Genomic DNA, 16,412 nt, shown 5'->3' with positions numbered 1-16,412 from the left:
AAATAAATTCACTTTTTGATCATATATACATCTATATCATATGTTTCTCCAAAACTGTTCAATGAGCTTTGCTGCATAGTTGCTGGAACGGTACTCATTATTATTATTATTATTATTATTATTATTATTATTATTATTATTATTATTATTATTATTAATAATAATAATTAATTTTGTACCATCCCTATGTTTTTCTTCCACTAAACTTGCCATCAATATCTTTGGATTACATACACAACCAGCTCTTTAGTAATTTTCCTTATGGCCCTAAAGAAAATATGATCATTCAAATAATTCTATTATTTGGATAACATAGTGATACAAGCATATCACTGTGTGTAATTATTCTGCATAGCTGATTAAAAATCTGTTTTAGAACAGAACAATTGAAGAAAAAAACAAAACGCTTCCACTATGTTTTTAATCTTCCGACATGCGCCTGCGTAATGAACACTAATTAAATGCAGTTTTATCGGATGATTTTTTTTTGTTTTTGCACTGTGGCTATAAACAAGTACATCCCAGCCAAGTAAGCATACTGTGGTTCGGTTTACCACATAAACAGCAAGATATACATATATTAAAAAAAACCATAAAAGAAAATTACTATAATACAACCATAAAGTATCTGTGGTCCTCTGTGGTGAATTTACCTCACAGCACTGCTTGGCATTTCACGCTTCCCATGGAATCACGTTTATATTCCCTCAATTCTCCCACTGGGAATTGCAGTATGTCTTAGCTGACAATCTAAGGAGGCAATAACACAACCTTAAACATTTTAAAAGTCTCACGAGGAAGCGCTGTATTATTTCTACACCAGCCTAGGTGTCATTGCAACCTAACGCAGCTCCCATGCAATAGCGGGCAGCCTCTCTATGCCCCTCCACCCCCCTCCCTCTCTATCTCTCTCTCTTTCGCTCTCTCTATCTTTCGCTCTCTCCGCCCCTCATGTGTCTACATTTCCATCCCATGGCCGTCTCTAGGTGATTTAGCGCCGCCAGTCTCAAGCAGGTATCCAACATGGCGATCACGGGGAGCGGATCTCTCGCTATTTCTTTCTCTGTTTTCATGATTTTAGCGGCGTTTCTTCACAAAGGTGAGTCCTTTTCCCCCCGGGTTTTATTTTTACCTTCTTTAGCTGCCTTGTGATGGGGAAATACTCGTTCACAGCAATCAATGAACCAAACCAAAAATAATAATAAAAATAAAACGGAGGGGGACGCGGAGTAACGAGCTGCCAGGGAGAAGTTGTTGGTGCGTATGCGTGCTGGATGCGCACGAGCTTCCTCCCCCCTTGAATCTCAGCATCACTTACTAGTTTGTTTAATACTAAAAAAGAGCTGCTGTTTGGAGACTTGTATTGCCGCTTGTGTCGTATTTTTATTTTTCATTTCTTAACTGCCGAACGCTCCAGGAGTTGCCATAGAAAAAAAGAAAAAGTAACAAGCGGAGATAAAGTGTGAGTAGTGAACAAACGGTGTATTTACTCAAACGAGTGAGGCAATGGATTTCCGAAGCATTACCGGGAGCACGCGGCTCTAGTTCCAGTTCTCTACCGCATCCTCAAAGACACACAACTCCTCCTCGCGCTTACCCCTTCAGCTCTCGCTCTCTCTCAGGCTCTGCGCTTCAGGTGCGCTTTAGAGGAGAGGAGAGAGAAGAAGGAAAAAAAACAAAAAAAAACACGCATTGCAGCTTGTGTATCCTCTGGCCGTGGCAGCAGCTGCAGCCCCGGATACATTAGAGCGCGTGTCCGCACTTTCTTCTCCCCAGTCAGCCGACGAGGCTTTAAGTGAACATCTGCCATGTCGGTTTAGTAAAGCAATTGCAACAATCCTAGATGGATTTTTTTTAAAGAAAAATGTGCATAACATTGCATCAGATCTGTGCTAGATTTTTTGTAATTTTTTTAAATTTATTTATTTGTATTTATTTTTTTTTTTTTGCAGACACTTTGCCAAGTAGGGATAGACATGCCACCCCTTAAGGGTGTTAAGCAACAGTTGAGGTGACAGGGGTTACACTTAGTGGCTTGATTCTGGTCCATAATAACAGTGGTGTATAGAGCAGTGCTATCTGCAGCACACACATCAACAGGTCTGCAGAAACCATGTGTGTGTGTGTGTGTGTGGCCATTGCTCCCAAAATGAGGGTACTTGTTAAAGAAATTTTTAGACAATTTTTTTCCCGCTTTGCAGTTCATTGGTTACAAGGCTTTCATTTCACAGCTGCAGAATGTATTATGCGCCATGCTGAATAGCAGCTAAATGACATTTACAGCAACGTCTCCTTGTCACATTAATTTAATTAACCTCTTAGCTGAGAAAAATAATGCATCCTGAATAGGGAATAACCTCAAGGCCCAAATACAAGGAGAGAGCTGTGTGACATATGGAGTTGTATAGCAGGCGTTTTTTATTGGTACATGTTTTTTTCTTTTAAGCTAACCTCAGGTTAAAAAAAAAAGTAAATAAATAGTAAATAGTCAAGTCAATGCTTTGGAGGATTACGTTTGCTTCTCAGGTAATTTCTCTACCAGATTTGACTTAGATTTGACAGTTTGGGCAGTTCTTAACAAATTAGCTCCAGTTGTATTGGATGAAAAGAGTCTGCAAGGCTTTTCGACTTACACTTTGAGTAGGCCATGTTATCCAGAGTCAGTCTTCAACAACGAATATCCTACATTTTAGATGTTTGCCTGGTTCAGCACCCCTGAATCAAATAAGACTCTTTAAATCTGCCGTATTTTAGCAGGAACACCTCTAAAACATGCAGGGCCCTGGGACTGAAGGTCCCTGACCCCTGGATGCTCGGTGTTACACCTTACAACATTCCCACAACATTATACTGACACCATCGTGTTTTATCATGGGGATAGTTTGTGTAGGGTGCCGTTTGTGTTTTTCCGATCTGAACCTCATGGTTTTGTTGCTTGTGGTTTTTAATAATAGATATGAAATGCTCTTTGAAAAACTCGGCCTTTTGGATGCACTTAAATTTTGTAATTGCTAATGTAAATATGCAGGTCTTTATGTTATGAATGGAAAAGAAGTCCCAGACTTATGTGTTGGAATTTTGTGAATTAAGATGAAAATGAAGGATAGGTAATAGCTCCCTGACAGGCATAGGCCTGTTTCATCAAGGTATGTCAAGGTTTCAAAGGTTATAGCTATGATCCTTGGGTGTTTGGCTTTTGTGTTTTGATCATTTCTGAGTGCTTTATTCATGTTCAAAAGGTTTTTCTGCATTTAGTTGACTTCTCCGTGTTCATTAAATAAGTTGTTGGCATATTACCTCGTTCCATTGTGTTTAGTATTCTAGTTTGGACTTATGTTCTGTTCTTTGTGCATTTGGATTTGTTTCTCTTAGATCGGTGTTAGCCTTTCTCTCTCTTTGTCGGTTCTTTGTGCTTGGCTTAGCTTCCTTTGTGTAAATTATTCTCCTTTGCTCAGTCTGCCTGCTAGCTTTCTTCCACAGCTGTTCATAATCGCCCCTGATAAACTCACCTGCATTCATTGTCACTCTCCTCTCTCACCTCAGTATATAAAGTCACTGGTTTTTATTGTTCTTTACTGTTTTTTTTCCTGTTGTCCGTGTCCTGTTTGTTTTTCTGTAAGCTCCTTAAGTTTGCTGTTTTAGTTGTGGGGTTCTCACGATTCGGCAACCTTGAAGCGAAAGTTGCCGAATCTCCCGTCACCATGTTCATGCCAACCAAGTTCATGTCTTTACTTTGGTCCTACTCTCGATTTCCAAAACATGACATTATTCTTTTAAAACTGCTAATACTTCACACCTCTCATTTCTTATGGCTTAAAGTCCTGCATTAAACACATTGAAGTGGCTTAACAGTTCTTCCTTTCCCCAACTTCTTGCTGCACATTGTGCATCAGCTGGCTGAAATAAGGCCATTACATGTTGCCTTCACTTACAAGTAGGCCTGCAAGTAACGATTATTTTGGTATTCCACTATTCTGTTTATCATTTAGATGATTAATCGATTAATCATGAACCAAACCAATGCTTTTGTTTAACCACTTGAGCCTTTTTATGCAATATTAGAAGTATGCAAATAAACAAATAATTCAATTCCTTTTTTAAATAAGAAACATTTTATTCCATAAAATGCAATTAGGGAGAGAGCTGTGTGGCATATGCTGTGGCATTTTTTCAGTGGACGCTTGATTACCGTAGTTGTTGCAAAGGATGCAACTGCAGCAAAAAAAACCCAAAAAAACAACCTTATAGATCAACATGTGAAAAGCTCGGCCATTTCTGCTAGACTTTGACATTGATAGAGTGTAGGTCTGAGGCCAGGTGAAGCTAAAACTATTCCAGTAAAGGATTTCTGGGTGGAACATGTTTACTGACAATGCAAAATGTATCTTAAATGCAAAATGTTCATGTTTTTTGTACAGTTTTGGCTTAACTACTGCACTGAATATGTTGTTTTCTTTTCAGCAAATTGCCTATTTCTGACTGTATACTCCAGTTGACAATTAATCGATCACTAAAACACTCTACGTTTATTTCAATAATCGATTCGTTACGACTAATCCGATTTATTGTTTCAGCCCTAATTACAAGGAACACATATTTCACTGTTTGGAAATATTTCTGTGTCCAGAGAAATGTGGACAGTGATTTTAGCGGCAACTCGTCAAGAGTTTTGCCACAAAATGTGCCATATTCTGTTTTTTTAACTTCTGATGGGAAGCTATAAGCGAAATGTCTTTGAAGCACCCGGCTGCAGGGTGGCTACCAGAGCAAATAGCTTGACTAATTAACCAGCTGGTCTCAGTTTGTTGCACTTGTGTTACTCTGTAAAGAGGAGAATGTCAAAAGCTGCAGTGTTGTGTATAAAATGCACCAGGAAAACTTCTACCAAATAACAATTTAACTTTGCTCTATAAACGAAAATCAAAATAAATATGACAACTGTTTATTTTAGCTACAGTTGGGTTAATTTGTAGTTTTTCCCGTGTTGCATAAAAGCAGCTAGATCATGTTATGCAATTTCCTTCAAAATGCGTATGTAAAAACGGCGACGCTGCGTCACCTTCGCTTCAAGGTTGCCGAATCGTGAGAACCCCACAACCAACCCACGCCTGGTCCCACTTATCAAACGAGAACACGGCTCCTTCTCCGAACGTTGGCAGTCATAAAGCTAAAGAGCTGCCACGGCTGAGCGTTCCCGTTAGGAAAAATGGAAAAAAAAGAAAAAGAAAAAAGGGACTTTTTGCATTACAGCAGAGGAATCTGTTTAGCAGTGTGTCTCTCCTCCGTGTCTCCCGAGGCCCCTGCCTGTTGTAGCGCATCAGATGGTTGAATTTCAGAGGGTTCAATGATCCCACTTATTGCCAGTTTAAAGCCATTCGTCAGGACTGAGTGATGGTGAAGTGGATCAATACGAGCTGTCATGGAGCCTCGAGGCGCCGCTGAAGGACAGGATCTCAGAGAAACAAAAGGAAACATACAGCTGTTACAGAGCTCTTGGATGCCAGTTGGCGTCTGACCCGGTGAGTGATTGACAATGTTCGGCTCAGGCTGCCTATGGTGAGGTTTGGCTTTGAAACAGACACTGCTGAAATCTGCTCACAGCGTGCCGCTCTGCCCTCAATTTGTGTTCCGTATATTTGTATTCTGGTGGGTGGTTGTTTTTTTTTTGTTGTTGTTGTTGTTGTTTTTTTTCCTTCTTCTTCTGTTATGATACAAGTTTCCCCTGTGTTTTCTGATTGTCCTGTGGCCATGGTGGATGTTGGTGCCTGCGGGATGCGCTCCCATGCTTTTCATCCATATTTTAGTTGTACATTGGAGAAAAGGTTATTGAGTTGGTGAAAGCGGAGATGCGCTAAGCAACACGAAAATCCAAAAGTCCAAAACATGAAATGTTTCTAAAAAACGGGTCAGGATTTAGGCTTTTAAAACTGCAGTTGGCAACTTTTATAAATGAATATGATTTTTTTGTTTACATGCTTGTTAAAAGTATGATCGCGTTGTGATGGTATAAGACAAATAATCTGTGAAAAAATAATCTGCCTTCTCCCAGTGCTCGTACTACTAACTGCAGAAGTACACCACTCAGTCAGAAAGAACCAATCAGAGCCAGGAGGAGGGTCTTAGCGCTGTCAATCAGGCTCATGCTGACCCTTCCCTCCCTCCTTGCTTTTTCCTACGCTACAGCTGGTTCACCACAACGTAGCCTGCCACCAATGCTAATACTAGTTACCATGGCCACTGATGATGGCGGATAAACTGTTTTCCTGGAATGGGGAGCTGCACATAGAGCAGCATAGATTGACAGCTCTAAGACCCTCCTCCTGGCTCTGATTGGTTGATTTTGATTGGCGGTGGAATTTTTTCAGACAGTAATAGTAGCTTAGGGAGGTGGAGGTGGTGTAGCTTGTTCTTTCCACAGATTATTAGTCTTGTACTATACTGCCACAACATGGTGACGGTTTTAACAAATATGAGAAAAAGCTTTTATTTGTGTAAAAGTTACACATTGCAGCATTAAGGCGCTGCTTACATGGAGCCGGCTATCAGTGGACATTTCTGCTACGATCCAGCTAGTTGTTTACATCTTCTATAATGAGAGTCTCTGACACCGGCACTGTTTGAAACCAGGTCTCGGGGTGAAGACCGCAGTACTCTGCAGGTGTGAAAGCCCACACGAACGGCTGTAGGGTTGATGGTACGCGTGCCCAGGCAGGTAACTGGAAAAACAATCGCATATAGCATCATGCTGTGTTTGCTTCTTAACATGTTCAGCTTATCACAACTTCTGACAAGAAGTGTGTTACGTGAGCATTTGGTCGCAGATGGGGTCCTGTTTTCAAAATGAGGTGGAAGTTCAGGGTCAAAAGCGCATGCACTTTTTGACGACATGCTACATTCACAGTGCCATGCAGCGTCTGACGATTCCAGCTGATTTAAGGTGTCATGACATTGTTGTCTAAAAGTGGGACTTTTCCCCCAATCGACATTTGAACATGCCAGACGTTTCCAGACAGCAATCATGTCAAACCTAGACTAAGTCTGCATGTCAGGGAGCAAGATAGTTTTACGGACTCTAAAGGAAGTCTTGTGTTGTTGGAAACAGGCTAACATCAGCGGGGTAACTCAGGCCGAGGGCAGAATCTTCTCGTCTGGAGGGGTTATTTTGGACTTTGCTTTCTAATTCCTTAAATAAAAAATATGAACAAATCCAATAAAAATGCGATACAGGACCTGAGTAATGCATCACTCTTCAGCTCAGTTCAAATATGGCAAGATTTTGATGCTGCAATGCTATTTTATTCGCATTAAGCTACTTTATTTGATTTAGTCCCACGCTTAATATTTTTCAAAAACTCAGCTAAAAAATTGGGGAAAAAAAATTCAAACTGATTAAAATGATCTAGTATTTGTTGACCCAACCCAAGAAAGTCTGGTAGAGCTGGTAGAGGTATGAACAAAAAATGAAAATGAGGAAAAAAAAAAAAAAAAAGACAATTAAGAAGCATCTACAAATATGAATAAAAGCCACATTTAAAAAATAGTTAGATAATCTGGGTTATTAGAAGAAAACATGGAGAAATTAAGTATGACTTGAACTCTTTTGCACAGTCCTGAGTTTCAGCATCAGTTGGGAAATGTAGGGTTTGATATTCATTACCATGCAGTTTCATTGTTCATCTGCAGCCATGCTGTCGCTTGAAGTTCTCAGATTATTTGCAAAACTTACAAATGACTCGGCTCTGGCCTATTTAATTTAATCTGCAGCTGGTGATTTTGCCCTTTGCTATTTACTCATTTTGCAGGTTGGTCTTTTTGTGTTTTGCGTGCCTATCTTTAGAAAACATTTCCTATACGAGTAAAGAACTGACCAGAGATATTTTGGATTGATTATGAGTCAAATCTCTCATCTTTCAAATGAGCCTAAATGAAGATTAAAACAATAACCAATGAAAATATGTTTGATTTAGGTCCTTTGAAAGTACTACACACACTTTTACCTGCTCAGTTATTTTTCTCACCCTATTTTTTTTTCCTTCTAAATGTAAATCATCAAAAGAGTTTTCAGGGGGTTTCCACAGTGTTTCTAACCTTTGGATTGTGGTCAGGGGTCACACAAAATTGAGTTCGGCAAATTGCCTGTGGAACAGACTTTGGTCACAAAGGTAGAAAATGGAAGTAGGTTGGGACGGAACGGAGACATATTTGTGTGAAATGATAATTGGTGGCGAAACTGGACCTGGAACTATCAGAGCTAAGTGGCTTACCAAACTTAACACAGCCAGTCTGTTGCTTACATGGAGGAATAATAATGATGTGATGGCAGATAATAAGAGAAGGCAGACAATGCCCAGAGAAAACCTTTGTCAGGTCTTCTGTAAGTCTCAAGAAATAATGATCAAAAAAACACCAAGATAGCTTGGGATATAAGAAGATAACACGAAGAGCGACTAAAACGTTTGCTCAGGAAGTAACGCTCAGGTTTGCAGGAAAGCTAACCCACTTAAACTTAACACTTAAATAACCAGAGAAGGCTCTGAATTAGTTTGAGCCATATTAATATGAAGCTCTGCTACAATGACCATCTAGTTCTCAGATCGTTTGCTGAAATAGATTTTTAATTTGCAACCGAGCAAACATCCAAACGTTGCCTGACTTCGTTTTGAGCTTTGTGATGTAAATGAGTTCTGCTCATAGAGACATTTGGTCTTTATGTGCTCTACGTTCTCGGTTCGTACTGACTGCGCATCAGTCAGTACGAACCGCTGTGGATGTTTTTCCACCCAGACTCATAACCGGTTATTTAAAGTAATAGTGAGCTTCTAGTCTGGTATTAGAAAATACATGCATATAACTCCAATTAATGATACTTACCAGCAGAAGCTTGCTCAGAGTTTTTGTACTTTAATTAGGATTTGTAATCTATACTGTTTAATTTGAATAATAATAACCTAAACAGGGATCTGAAAAAAAAATAATGTATCTTAAAATCTGAAAAACAATAAATAAGAAGTCAAAGTATGACATTTTAGCATTTTATTATAATTAATTACCTCCATCATTCCCAATAGTGAAATGTGAAAGGGTTTGTTCAAAGGTATAAACATGAACTAACATTTCACCAAAAAAACTGTCAGCTGAAGGTTTAGGGTAATTGATTATTGATAGATTGGTAGTCTTCTACCAATCTATCATCTAATCAATCAATCCAGAGTGTTTCAAATCTCATCTTCACACTGTAGTACGTTTTCTAAAATGGCTTTTTTTCTTCCCACCGTCCGTATGAAAAAGCATTTATAGAACAGCGCACGGTAGATTTAATAGTGCACTTAATGGCCCGTTGATATGTGGAGTATTTCATCGCCTGCACTATGAGATCACCATTGTACATCATTTGTAACAATAATATACTCTTCTATTTAAAGAAATCGGATTTATTGCTCATTAAATTTACATTAAGCTGTGCCTAATAAGCCTCCGTCTAATTGTTGGGTAATGCATGGCACTATTTTATGCGGTGGCAGCTAATCGGAGCTGCTGGAAGTGAGCGGCTGGTGCAGAATTGGCAGCTGAGGCATGTAAGGAGTTTTGCCACTTGTAGCGGAGTTAACAAAGAAAGCGGTGCAGGTTATGCACCTCGGGGGTGTGCAGTTCCACTCCATCGGCTCTGACTTCTCCCGAAAAACTGTTAAATCCATGTTCTTAGCTGTAAAATGCCTTTTCTGATTCGTGTGTGTGGGTGTGTGTGTGTGCGTGTGTGTGTGCCCGCTATCAAACTTTACACTCTTTTTCACTAAGCTTGTAAAAGCACATATACCACAGGTGATACGTATTTGCCTCCAGGTTCCTTCTGTGTTTGCTTTGTTTTGTTTTTTTGTCAAATCCAAAGTGTTTTAGATCATGAAACTCGGTTTATCATCAGACAGTGATGACTCAAGTAAATACAGAATGCAGTTGTCAAATGAAAAGGTGATCCTCACCAGTTTTCCCCTTAGACCTAGCAACTGGTTGAGCTACAAACGGCACCAAGTGTTTGTGATAACTGGCACTTGAACTTAAAATCACAAACGGATGGCTGGAAATGCTCTCTTATGCCACATGAAACTAGCTGCATGCTCGCCTTACAAAACGGTCCACTTTTGCCTCTTAAATCAAGAGGAATTGTTCTCTGACGGTCTGTGGATCAAAAAGATGTCAAATACGAGAACAGGCGTTCTGTGTTATTTGTGGACAGGGAACCCTCCGATTAATGCAAGTTTCGCCAGACTTTCTTTTACTGTTGAACCGTGAACACTGACATGTGAAAATGAAACTTAAAAAAAGAAGCTTTTTTTAGATTTTGTTCTGTTTTTTTTTTTTTTTTGGTGACCTTTTGGATGAGTTATGTAATCTTGATAGACCTGTCACTCTGGGGGAGGTTCACCACTGGTCTGTATTTAATGGCTCTCACCTTAGACGTGGTTTTGTAACTCTTTCAAGACTGATAAATGTCATTAGCATTTCATAAAAGGAATGACGTGTTGCTTTTTTCAAATTTAAGCCTCCTTCATGCTGTCGAACAGGTTCTTTGTAAATAATTTCTCCAGATTGTAGGCAGACATGGTGTGACTAGTGAAACAGTTGGTTAATCAAAGTTAATTCTCCATTTGAGAAGAAGGCACTTATTTATTTTTTTTCACACAAGACTAACGTTATGTTCGCAGAGCAGGAAAATGTGACCCAAATCTGCGAGTTTTCAGTCCCATAGGCAACTTAAATCCGACTTTTTTATGGCAGGTTTAATCCCAATTTTTTTCACTGTCAAAAAAAACGACAAAAAAAATCCCCTGATTTTTGCCACTTCCACATGTACTACTAATTTACATACTTACTTACATAATTACTTACTAATTTGTAATTTACATTACAAAAAATAGCAACGGAGCAAGAAGACCTGCTGATTGAACCTAGGTTGAGGCCACAACCGTCCACTAAATTGAATCAACATTTGAAAAGTTGTTGTTTTTTTTCTTAGTCGATTTTTGTGTGATGTTAAGGGTTTGTTTGACGACCCCAAACATTTACTTCTTCACTGCACTTTAGTGAAAAAAGCAACAACAACACAAAAAAAAAGGTATGGAGGCAGCTTAAAGCAAACAGGCTGATTTTTCATTTTTTCATTTGACCTTTTTAGGGTCCAGTTATTCGATGCAACATCTGACACTGGGGGAAAAAACACCTCTTGAGGTTTGTGTTAAAAGGAAAAATAAAATAAAAAAAAAGTGAAAACCTCTTTCTATCCTTGACTTTACCTTCCTTTCAATTTCTGAAATACTTCAGTCTCATTTAAAAAGAAAAAAAAACCCTGGATGCTGTTGGGCATAAGGTTTTTTTTCTTCTTTTCCTTTTTCTTTTCCGCATACTAGGCAGTGGGACCTCTGTGTCAATACTGTGTCATGTTGTTTTGTCAAGGTTGCCGAATGCAGCGGCAAACATGCTATTACTGCGAGTCTTGTAGTTAATGCTAAAAAAAGGATGTAAAATATGGAAAAGGAAAGAAAAGAAAAAAAAAGAAGTCAGAGGACATTTCCATTTGTGCCGCAGTGCCACACAGAAGGACAAAACCGAGGATGATCAAAAATCTGTCTGTCTGTGTCGAAATGTAGTAAACAGTCAATTAGGGGAAAGAGACAGATGACAGGTTCTTTTATGGTCGTGGGGACAGAAGCTCCCATTCACAGTGCTGTGGTAATGAGGAGGAGAGCTGATGTCTCTGCTTATGAATATGACATTGTTCTCTCTGTTCTGTGGATCTGAGAGACCTCTCTCTATTGGCTGCGATGTTTAGACACCGACAATCAAGCCCGCACGGAGAAAAGGAGGGGGAGCAAAAAAAAAAAAAAAAAAAGAAAAAACAGGGAGAGGAAAAAAAAAAAATGGAAATGCAATGATTTTGTTTTGAAAAGGGACAGAGAGTGCACATTAGTATGGGTGATGGAGCAATTACAAGCCATCATTAAGGCTCACAGCGCAGCACTTTTCCAAATGAAAAACTCCAACGGGCACATATCCACCCTAGCCAGCACCACGCGAAAAATAATATTCACCATTGTGAAGTTACTCAAAAAAAACAGTGGTGAGACCATGACACAGTGATCCCGGTGTGTGTTGTGGCCCACTCACACACACACGCACACGCCCACACACACACACACACACAGGTAACGTCCAGATGCCAATAACCACTTTTTCATGAGCGGTGGATGAGGTTGGGGTTTTGACACCATTAAACCGTCCCGTCGTTTTACTGCGCCGCGCGGCCTCTCCCTGTACGTTATTGGCGGGTGAGAGCAAAAAGCAAAATGCACTGACTTGCAAATCGCCTATTATGTCCACATGCATTAGCCGGGAGTAGAACAAAAAGCTACATTGAAGTGGAGCTTGACGTCGCATCCACAAGTGGCGTTTAAATACGTCCGATATGAGATAAAAGAGAGCTAAATGTGAATGGAAAATAAGAGGAAAAAAGGATTATGGTTTTTCTTTAAATGGTAAATGGATTTAATAATTTATGTAGAACCCAAAGTGCTTTACTCTATAGTTGAAAACATTCATACTCCCATACATCAGTAAATAGATCGTTAACATTTATTTGTAATGCAAAAAGGAACATTATCACCTTCTGAAAAGTTATTTTTCGCCCAAATTCATTCTCTGTTTTTGTGCCTACATCATTTTTTGGCAAAAAAAAAGAAGACTTTTGCCATTATTTCAGGAAATGTGAGAATATATATTCTGTATTTTTAGGTGCTAACATTTTTATTAAACATTCCAATCTCCAAGCATGTGGAGAAACAATCAGCTTTTTCTTTATTTTAAACGAGTGTGCTCACTAAACCGAACCAGCCCTTCTGATTGGCTGTTGCCCAAACAGTGTTAAAGACTTTGTTAGAAAGAAAAAACTATTACGGTACTTCACCTAAAGAAAGAAAGAAAGAAAAAAATGAAATCAAATTACGTTTTTCACCACTGAAATGATTAGAACACATTGTACCAAAGCAAGTTTCTGTCAAGCTTTTTTTTTTTTTTCTCTTCAAGTTTCAAGTGTGCACGTTTTTGGCTGAGGCACAAAGTAATAATGAAAACAATGAAATTCTTCTTTTTCGTCTAATTGGTCAAAATTATCCGCTGCTGGTTGCTGCTCACATGCAGCAGTTTCCAAGCAACATCATCATCGTCGTCGTCGTCGTCGTGCATTTGGAGTCGTGCTTCTGTCGTTCTGATGAGTCCAAGTCAAGCATTTACTTTCCATTAGCAACTTTTTTGTTGTTTTATTTATTTTTTTGTTGTTTCTACTTTAGTTGCTAACACCAAACTGAAACACCTTTATCTCCCCTAAGTGCTCGTGTGTTTGCTGTTGAGTGGCCAGTTTGGGATCTATTAGAGCTTGTTTGCTGGAGCAAGAGTCATCGTTCCATCCGGGAAAAGCGGACGAAAAAAAGAGTTGGGACAAAGTTAACATTATTGAGATTTTTGTTTTTAGGTTGAATCACCAATCCAGTCCTTTCCTGGTTGATGCAATTTTTCATTTTCTATTATTTAAAGAAAAAAATAAAAGCTCAACACATACCTGAAAAAAACAAACAAACAAACAAACAAACTGGATTTCTAGTTTCCACAACAGAGAATCTGTCAGAAAATGGAGGAATTTCAAAATTATCCCAATTCTTGAATCAACCTTTTTCTATTAAGCAAAAAAAAAAAAAAAAAAGAAAAAAGGGCCATGCTGCAGGGAAATGCTTTTATATGAAATTGTCTCTGATCTGCTAATCCTATCAAAGGAGAATTTTTCATTTCTAATCTTTGACTGATTGAGGGATGCAACACAGTATTATTGATAACGTTCACATATTAACAGTTATGGCCTGCATCTATAAATCACCTAAAAATAACAGATTATTTGGTTTTATGCCACTGCTCTTGCTTAAAATGAGGCATGCAAGGTTTATTCTTTTGTTGACTTTTGTTGGAAGTTGAGGAATTGTTTCGCTCGATCAAAATTTGCGCTCGTTGTCCCACAGGATCGCCTCATAAAGTGTGTGCACTCAGCCATGTCTGTGATATCTGAGATTTGATTTTAAGAAAACATTAGATTATGGGAGTCATCAAAGCATTAAAGCGTTCAAAATTGGATAATTCAGACCAAAGGGGGAAATCAGTTAAATACTCTTAAAGCAGACAGATAAATCCCAGAAACTGCTCACACACCTTAGTTTTTTCTCCCCTCTATTTTGTCACACTTGATCTGTGAAAAACTGATTATTTACTTTCAAACATCCATGCAAAGCACCCAGTAATGACGAGGCTAAGGCATGTTCTTTGAAATATCTGCAAGTTTTTTTTGTGATTGCCAAATTCTTATTAATCCAATAATCTATCTGAATATTTTTGCTGAAGCTCTTTTGGCAGCAGGCTTCTTGGGCATGACTCAACAAGCTTGGCACACCCGTCCATGGGCATTTTAAACCCTTCTGCTCTGCACGGTCTCCCAAACTTATTCAGGTTGGACGGACAGTGTCGTAGACAGCCATTTTTGTTTTTTATTTAGGTAGTTCCAGTGATATTTACTTGGATTTAAGTCCAGGCTCTGACTGGGCCAATCCAGTGCGTTCACAGACTGCGCCTAAATCCACTCCTTTGTTGTCTTGGCTGTGCTTCAAGTCGTCGTCGTGTTGGAATGGGAATTGTTGCCATGGTCTCGGTTATTGGTGGCTGCTGTCATTGGTCCTTTATGGTCAGAGAAAAACTGCATAAGAAAGCATAAGCAATGGTTGTCCATCAAGATAGTTTTCCCGCTGTCTTAACAAGAGAACCCTGGAGCTCCAGCTTTGGGTCTATTGGGGTTTTTGCTCACCTCTTTGACCAATAACCCACTTGACTGATTGGGCAGTCCAGTTTAGAAGAAGGGTCCTGGTGGTTTCAGATTTCTTCCATTTCCAAAAAGTGGAGTCCACATTTCCTTTCAATGCTGGAAACAATTGATGCAAGGCAAGATTGCTAGGAGTGTCGGAGGTCTAAAATGAGGTAATATGACTCTCTTTGACTTCTCTTATATGTATTTTGCTCCAAATTATGTCCAGCAAAGTTCATTTTAATCCAGGTGGACTCCAGTCATGTTCCAGAAGCAATTTCATTTACGGTCCCTGGAAAAGAAATGTACTAGATCTCATAGTGTCATTGAGAAGTGTTTGAACACTTATGTACCTACGTATTTTCAATATCTGCACTCTTTATGGAGTTAATGAAATGTCAGAAAGTAGGTTTTCTCTGACGCTATGGGATATTCGGGTACATTTTTGAAAGTGTGCTCAAATTGGTTTTAGAATAACTGGGATTATGTTCTTCCGGCATTGCGTGTTGTCATCTGATTTCCACTAAAGGCAACTGGTTCGATGCCCTGCGACAGACTGGCGACCTGTGTAGGGTGAACCCCGCCTCTCATCTGGAACGTAGCTGGAGATAGAGACCTGCAACCCTTCCGACCCCGTTAGGGACAAGGGTGAACAGAAAATGGATGGATGGATGGATGGCAACTGGTTTGAAAATATTTGGTGAAATGTTCCTTTATGTCGATTGTTGGACCTCTCGTTTTGAGAGAAATGACAACCCTTGACCGTGATTGACAAGAACTTGCAACTTTAAGGTTAAATAAAGGGTGATCAATAGAGAGAAGAAAGGACCGTGTGAGAACGAAGAGGGGATCTTTAGTTATTGAGCTCTCGGTAATCCACTGCTTGAATCAAAACGAAAAGGGTTCTGGTTCACTGATCGGCAGCTACAGTGTTTGGCTTTCAAAAAGGAGTTTTGTCTTTTCTGCCGCACACACACACAAAAAAAGAAATGACATAGAGGAGATTTGTCAATACAATATCTACTCGTTCCCTCTTTGGACAACTGTTATCTAGTACATCCGGTGTGTATAGTAGCGGGTTACTCACTTCAGGAGTCCAAACTGGAGCTTTTCTTTGTGCAATAGATCTGTCGGACAACAAGGAGAGGAGCCACTGTTACTTTGTGTGTGTGTGTGTATGTTTGTGTGTGTTCTCATGGGCTTTTTGGGGCACATTTGAGCCTGGTAAAATAACCACAGTGCACAGTGGTACACAGTGGAAATAATGCAGCGCTACTGTACAGAGCCAAAGCATCGACAGAATGCAAACAGTGCAGTAATCAATAAATCTAAGGCTGCTAACAGAAACGCAGTCTGCTTGCAGCTGGCACATTTTAGCCCTGTGATAAGAGTGGAAAATGTGAAAAAAAGTAAAATATATATATATAAGTCTCGATTATATGCACTCAAACGTCGGAGGACAGGCCTGTTCTTACTTTACACCATCCCAAACAATCAGTCGCTCTCGGTGCTGTTTGCAAATGCA

The 16,412-nt window shown here is 39.4% G+C and overlaps 1 protein-coding gene across 3 annotated transcripts in view; it reads left to right on the top strand.

Annotated features, from left to right (window-relative positions):
- The first annotated feature begins 967 nt into the window (after positions 1-967).
- The window catches only part of cadm1b (cell adhesion molecule 1b), a 245,223-nt gene continuing 229,778 nt past the window's right edge, over positions 968-16,412 (top strand). The window contains exon 1 of one of the 3 annotated variants that reach the window (XM_044119210.1): positions 968-1,099. In XM_044119210.1, coding sequence (XP_043975145.1) covers positions 1,024-1,099 — 76 coding nt within the window. In that variant the 5' untranslated portion in view covers positions 968-1,023. The remainder of the gene's footprint in view (positions 1,100-16,412) is intronic. The other 2 variants (XM_044119211.1, XM_044119213.1) reach the window with 2 other exon arrangements.

This window comes from Gambusia affinis, linkage group LG06 (assembly GCF_019740435.1).
Source record: "Gambusia affinis linkage group LG06, SWU_Gaff_1.0, whole genome shotgun sequence".
Taxonomy (NCBI): domain Eukaryota; kingdom Metazoa; phylum Chordata; class Actinopteri; order Cyprinodontiformes; family Poeciliidae; genus Gambusia; species Gambusia affinis.
Note: the sequence above shows the minus strand (reverse complement) of the source record. Positions and strands in the feature narration are given on the sequence as shown.